The sequence below is a fragment of the Berghia stephanieae genome, chromosome 2 (assembly GCF_034508935.2).
Source record: "Berghia stephanieae isolate SIO BIC M18660-M18661 chromosome 2, UCSD_Bste_1.3, whole genome shotgun sequence".
NCBI classification, from domain to species: domain Eukaryota; kingdom Metazoa; phylum Mollusca; class Gastropoda; order Nudibranchia; family Aeolidiidae; genus Berghia; species Berghia stephanieae.
In genome coordinates this window covers 59957231-59964730 of record NC_088361.1, presented here as the reverse complement: position 1 = coordinate 59964730, position 7500 = coordinate 59957231, and the positions used below count along the sequence as shown (strand labels likewise).

General features: G+C 33.4%; 1 protein-coding gene across 5 annotated transcripts in view; it reads left to right on the top strand.

Annotated features, from left to right (window-relative positions):
* LOC144965259 (cytosolic carboxypeptidase 1-like) overlaps positions 1–7500 on the top strand; it is a 54839-nt gene that overhangs the window by 38355 nt on the left and 8984 nt on the right. For all 5 annotated transcript variants that reach the window (XM_078900405.1, XM_078900408.1, XM_078900406.1 and 2 more), the window contains 4 exons: positions 781–934; positions 5598–5669; positions 6855–6963; positions 7458–7500. The exon at positions 7458–7500 is cut by the window's right edge and continues 87 nt beyond it. In XM_078900405.1, coding sequence (XP_078756531.1) covers positions 781–934; positions 5598–5669; positions 6855–6963; positions 7458–7500 — 378 coding nt within the window. The remainder of the gene's footprint in view (positions 1–780; positions 935–5597; positions 5670–6854; positions 6964–7457) is intronic.

Below are 7500 nucleotides of genomic sequence, written 5' to 3'. Positions count from 1 at the left end.
AGAAAAGAGACATGACCTTATGTTTAGTTCAATATCCACCATTCTTTAACTTTTAGGAGGGGACGTGACACCTGTAAGGGGCCAAAACCTCCTTTTTTTTAGTCGACGGGACTAAAGCCTTTCCGAACAGATATTCATTTGGCACTTGAACATGGTAAGGGAATGTGAGTAATGAGAGTCTTTTTCAAGGTCATAACACATGCCATTTGTCATACTACTAGATCACAAAGTCACACGTTTTATTTCTCTACAAGCCTACATTCATGTTAGAAGCAGACCATTAAGTACTGGATTTCAAATCTTAAGCAGCCTTTTGATGCTGTACACATCCATAGTATATCCTCCTTGTTTATCCTCACTGCTTGTATTCTTTTAATTTTTTTATTTTTTTAAAACCTGCAATTTGATTTCTTTTACCAACCATGTTACTCTTTAGCCAATTAGATTTTATTTAATCTATGAATTTATTTATGAAATTGCTTTCTTTAATTCATCAAGAGAGATATGGAAAAGTTTCGAATATGCTTTTGACAAATATACTGGTTAACAAATATGGTAGAATAATAATTGTTATGGTCTCTGTTATGTGTCAGTTATTTGCATATACATTTTACTGAAGATAGAAGAAGACAAATGGGGGATTTTGAAAATAACTTAAAAAGCCAGATTCCATCTATTCACGGGCCTCTTGTATCACTGTTTCCCTTTTTATATTACATTCTTTTTATTCCTGATCCATGATTTGAAATCAGGCTTTATCATAATATTGTCATAACACAGATGCACATAAATCAATGGGAGAAACACCATGACTCCAGTTTGATTTATTTCAAGAACCAATCGCTGTGTAATAGTCTTGGAGGCAACTCTGTACCCGTCCTTACCATCACAGCACAGCCTAGGGGCAATGACAAGGATAGTTTGGAAGAATTCCGTGAGTAAATGGATCAGTAAATAGGACTGTAACAAGACAGATAAAAATTTGAAAAGGTGTGCAACCTCTGTGGCAAGTCTGTCTGACCGATAATCATGAGGCCTGAGGTTAAATCCTCAGTCGAGGCAGGCTGATATTTCGTGGGTTAAGGGTTAATATCTCCAGATTTGTTCAAATTGAGAAAAATTGAATAGTTCATGGGTCAATTTTCCGATTTGAACCAGTTTTTGTCAGATAAAGCCTTTTCAAGTCTTGATTGTAACGCATGTAATATTTAATAATAATAATAATAATGCTGAAAACTTATATAGCGCTATAACTCCGAGACACCAGACTCTAAGCGCTTAAATTACAAATTACTTTGGCTGAAACATACTCATTCACACACACAAGCACACACACACACACACACATACACACACACACACAACACAACACACAACACAAACCAAACCTATCTTGCTTCTCATACCATCTACTAAAATCGAAACAAATATGTTTTAAGCGAACGTTTAAAAATAGACAAAGATTCTTTTTCACGAATGCTCTGCGTAAGGCGTTCCAAATAGAGGGTCCGAAATGAGAAAAGGATCTCATTCCAGCATTTTTCCGAATTCGAGGGACAACTAGTTTTGGAATCACTGGCCGAATGTAAGGGGCGGGGTTTTGAATATCTTTCAATTAGTTCTGAAAGGTAGGAAGGGGCAGTACCTTCAAGACAACGATACACTAAAACACAAGCTTTGAATTTAATTCTTTTCCCAACAGGCAGCCAATGCAGGTCATGAAGTAGAGGTCCGGCAGAGTCGCACCTACGCTTCATGAATACTAGTCTGGCAGCGCTGTTTTGGACAATCTGAAGACGTTTCAGATTGTAATGCGAAACGCCAAACAACAGAGCATTACAATAATCCAATTTCGATAGTACGAGGGACACAACCAGGTGCTTGGTCACCTCCTCAGATATGAACCGTCTAATGGAAGCAATCTTTTTTAGTTGGAAAAAGAGAGATCTAACCAAATTATTAACCTGATGCTCCATCGACAGTCCAGAGTCTAAGAATGTGCCAAGGTTTTTCACTTTGTCAACAATTTGAATAGAGGCATCCCCCAACTTCAAATCTATTTCACTTTTCCACTTCCTGTTCCCCACATACAGCACCTCCGTCTTATCATCATTCAGTTTCAGTCTGTTCTCATTCATCCATTTCTTAACACTTTGGATACAATTTTTACTATTGGCTGATACTTCTTGTAAATTTCTCGTATTGGAAACGCAGTACAATTGCGTATCATCAGCGTATTGATGGTAAGACAGACCAAAACTTCTGATGATTTTAGACAGAGGGCCAACGTACAAAACAAAAAGAACGGGTCCAAGTACTGAACCCTGGGGAACCCCACAATCAAGAAAGATTTCCTCCGATCTATATTCATCCACCGTAATAATCTGTTTACGATTAAACAAATATGACCTAAACCAATCAAGCGCTGCACCAGACACGCCATAAGTAATTTCAAGACGTTTGAGAAGAAGATTGTGATCAATAGTATCAAAAGCAGACGATAGGTCAAGCAAATTCAGCAAAGAACATGAACCATTGTCTATAACAGAGAGGAGATCATTAACAACCCTAACAAGTGCGGTTTCCGTCGAATGATGTTGCCTATAAGCAGACTGAAATTTTTCTTCAAGACAATTATTTTTAAGATGAGACAGTAATTGTTTCAAAACAAGCTTTTCTAAGATCTTAGAGAGAAAAGGAAGATTAGAGACAGGGCGATAGTTTTTTAAGTTCTCTTTATCGAGATCAGGTTTTTTCAAAAGGGGTTTGACATGAGCAACTTTGTAAATGTCTGGTACAGCACCTGACTGCAACGAATTATTAACAATACATGTAAATGGTGTTAAAATTACATCAATGCATTTTTTTAAAATGGCAGTATTTAAGGGGTTTAAATCACAACTTTTAGTTGGAGACGACATAATGCAATCACATAAGTCAGCTTCAGTAATCTTTGAAAAATGTGTTAATGAATCACCATGAAACGTGTCAAATGTTGTATGGATCGATTCAGACGAGAGTTCTTTCCTGATGGTATCCGTTTTTTCTTTAAAATATTGACCAAAGCGAGTTGGTAGATCTGCACGATCGATTAAAGATGGGAGAGCTGGTTGCGTCTGTTGTCCCAGCAGTTCCTTGGTCAAGGCAAAGAATTGTCTCGAACGTCCCACGTTTTTGAGGCTTTCTTCATAGAATTTCTTTTTGGCCCTGAAATTGACGGCTTTTGCATCATTTCTAGCCGCGATGTATCGCTTCTTATCGACAGCATCTCTGGACTTGAGCCATTTTCTTTCTGCCCGCCTCCTGGCTAATCCATTCAATTTTATTTCGGTATTATACCAGGGTGCTTGACGTCTCACTTTTACTGCTCTAGTTGTTAAGGGAGCATGCTTGTCCACCGTACCAACAATTGACTCGTGGAGACCATTCGCATCATGTTTATTTTTAACGTTATGGTCAAGGTCTTGTTTAAAAATGTTCATGTTTATATTCTTCAAATTACGAGATGTTATCATCTTTTTTACTTCGTGCTTCATTGGAAATAAAACGCAAAACACAATTAAATGATGGTCAGAGATTAATTTATCAATATTTGAGACAGGTGAAGAGAGAGAATGTTCAATGTCTGTAATGACATGATCTATTGTGTGGCCATGGTTGTTTGTAGGACCGCTTACAAGTTGAATATAGTTGTTTGTGTCAATAAGCTCCCGAAATACTTTCGATTCATTTTTGTTTCCGAAATAATCAATGTTAAAATCACCCATAAAAATATTATGTTTTTTGTTAATGGATTGCATAGACATAAATTCTCCGAACTCAGATAAAAAATCAATTGTTGATATTTTGTTTTGTTGGCTTGGTGGTGGGCGGTAGACACAGTGAAACGACTTTTTAAAATTATTTTCATGAATGGCAAATCCAGCGTATTCAAAACTTCTAAAATTATCATGGTGAAATGATATCTTGTCAAAGAGTGACAAGTTGTAAATAACTGCAATTCCACCTCCTTTCCTCCCAATGCGTGGAAATGATTTAATACAAAAGCCTTCGGGTGTAATTGCTTTCATAATTGGATCATCATATAAATGATTAAGCCATGTTTCCAAGATGACAAAAATAGTAAATTTTATGATCTTCAATAATGTCGATTATGTCTTGAGTTTTATTACGACACGATCTAACATTTAGTAATCCAATTTTTAAACTGGTATGATCACTACGTGCAGGTTGTTGTTGTTGTTGTTGTTGTTGTTGTTGTTGTTGTTGTTGTTGCTCAAGACGGTGCTGTTGCTGCGAGTTGTTGTCATGGTGGTCGTTAATTTCATACTGACTGTCACGGTCGGTGTTGACATTTGACAAGGAACGGTGAGGATTACTCATTGAAGTGATTAGATTGGATGGGGGACGAGTGTTGATAAATTGAAGCGAGGATCGAGGTCGTAGGGGGAGCGGGCGTGGGGTTGGCCGATGACCAATGACGGTGGTTATAGGGCGTTGTTTTCGTCTACCCCCTCTGAGTCTGTTCATAAAATTAGTATTATAAATAGATCGATGTACATGGTAGTTGTTAAAAGTTGTAAAATATAGCACAGTGAATAAAGTTTCCAATATGGCTGTAAACAAATAGCAGTTTAAAACTATGTTCGACTTTGGAAAATCCATACTTAAATTTTAAAATTTTTGAAAAATCCTCTGTTAGAAATCGTTAAAATGTATATCAATAAAACCACAAGACTATCACAAATCAGATGGTATTAAAATCCAGGCGAAATGTCAGATAAAAATCACTCAAAACACGTAAATGAAAGAGCCAACAAAAACAAGACTCGCCGGTCAGGCGTGTTACAATATATTATATATATATACAATATATATATATATATATATATATATATATATATATATATACAATATATTAATAATATTTCAAACTTTTCCAAAATATATAGAACCAGTTAATCCTCAGCCCATGTGCTACGGGCTCTATGATATAGTCACCTTTTCAGATTTTTATCTTAAACCAATGCTGCCTAATTTGTCACTTTGATATTTCAAAAGATCAATCCAACCAGTAGATTAGTACCAAATGACGTCAAATAAAATACAAACTAGGATATCAGTCAGAATATCAAACATAATATTCCTCCATCTAATGTGACAGTCATCTTTACTGGGTTTTTTTTTTTATTGCAACTATATTCCACCTTTAAAACGACTTACTTCCATGTATCAAGCTTTGAAGATGCATTGCAGACTATCTAGAAAGCACCATAAGTTGTTGTTTTTTTTTTTAATCTCATGTATTTGCATCTCGACAATAAATATACTCAGTCTGATTGAGTCTGTCGTTTAAGATGAAGAAGAAGGAGGGCTTCAATGTATGACTCAAGTTTTTAGAAACTATGAGCTTGTAACTGTAGTCCGAGAAACGATGAGCCTCAATAAAAATTTTAAAATAAAGCACACTGCTCCACTAACTAGCTTAAAGGTTTTCTAATTTTCACAATAATTACTATGTTGATATTTCCTTTCATTTTCAATTGTGAAACCCTCATTTTGCTGAAAAATTAATTCTGATATTGATACATCAACAGGAAGCAGGCCTTATATTTTCTTGAGTGGGAGAGTCCACCCAGGTGAAAGCAATGCCAGTTGGATCATGAAAGGTGAGGTCAACTTCATTATATTCTTCTTCTTCTTCTTCTTCTGTTCTTCTCTTCTTCTTCTTTTCTTCTTCTTCTTCTTCTTCTTCTTCTTCTTCTTCTTCTTCTTCTTCTTCTTTCTTCTTCTTCTTCTTCTTCTTCTTCTTCTTCTTCTTCTTCTCTTCTTCTTCTTCTTCTTCTTCTTCTCTTCTTTCTTCTTCTTCTTCTTCTTCTTTCTTCTTCTTCTCTTCTTCTTCTTCTTCTTCTTCTTCTTTTTCTTCTTCTTCTTCTTCTTCTTCTTCTTCTTCTTCTTCTTCTCTTCTTCTTCTTCTTCTCTTCTTCTTCTTCTTCTTCTTCTTCTTCTTCTTCTTCTTCTTCTTCTTCTTCTTCTTCTTCTTCTTTTTTCTTTTTCTTTCTTTCTATCTTTATTTATTTTATTATTTTTTATTATTATTATTATTATTATTATTATTATTATTATTTATTATTATTATTATTATTATTATTATTATTTATTATTATTATTATTATTATTATTATTATTATTATTATTATTATTATTATTATTATTATATTATTATTATTATTATTATTATTATTATTATTATTATTATTATTATTATTATTTTTTTTTTTCTTCTTCTTCTTCTTCTTCTTCTTCTTCTTCTTCTTCTTCTTCTTCTTCTTCTTCTTCTTCTTCTTCTTCTTCTTCTTCTTCTTCTTCTCTTCTTATTATTATTATTATTATTATTATTATTATTATTATTATTATTTTTATTATTATTATTATTATTATTATTATTATTATTATTATTATTATTATTATTATTATTATTATTATTATTATTATTATTATTATTATTATTATTATTATGAACTGGATAAAATTCCAATTAGAATTTTTTTTCCCTCCCTACAATTTTCACTTCTGTAAATCAAAAAAATAAAATATCTCATGGTAGGAAATCACTCGTGACTGTTGACTGAGGATTGCTTTGTTTTGAAAGCAGCTTGATTGGGAGAAGCAAGACATATTTTTGACTCAAAATCAAAAAAGCATCACTTGAAATAACAATTGGAATTACACTGTAATAAAATCCCCCCAACAAAACAACATAATGATTTCATAATACAAATGGTCTCTAATGCATGTATTTATATGCTGTAAAAATGTGAAAGTTTTAATATTTTTTTCATATTCATTCACAGGGACAATAGATTTCTTGATGAGTCGAAAACCTCTTGCCCAACAAGTGAGAGAAATGTATATCTTCAAAATTGTTCCAATGTTGAATCCTGACGGCGTTTTAAATGGAAAGTATGTTTTATTTATCTTATATTATCCATTAATCCATTCTTCTCATTCGGGAGTATCAATTTTGCATCTGCATATTGTTATCATAAATATTTTGTACTTTTATCTGAACAAAAAATAGGAAATTGGAAATTGTTCTTGGATTTTGCCTTAAATTTTCATACAGTAAGATATAATTGAAATTTTTCTTAAATCAATCCAACCTTCTTCCATTTTGCTTCTAATTTGTCTTTGAGGCTTCAGGTTTGATTCATTGATCTTGCAATTTGTATGGTATGGTATTCTCCATACCGAGAGTCAGTCTTTATTTCAGTTGGAAAGTAAGTAGTATTTTTTTTGCTGTCAATTAAATTTTTCAATATTTTATTCACATAATCACATCACAGAGGTACTGTTGTATACACTCAATGGCTAATGCAACTTTAAGGTGTCATATGAGCAATACCATTATTTTTAAACCCATAAATCTACTTAGTTCATTTATTTTTTATTTTCAGTCATCGGTCGTCTCTGGTTGGTGAAGATCTCAACAGACGCTGG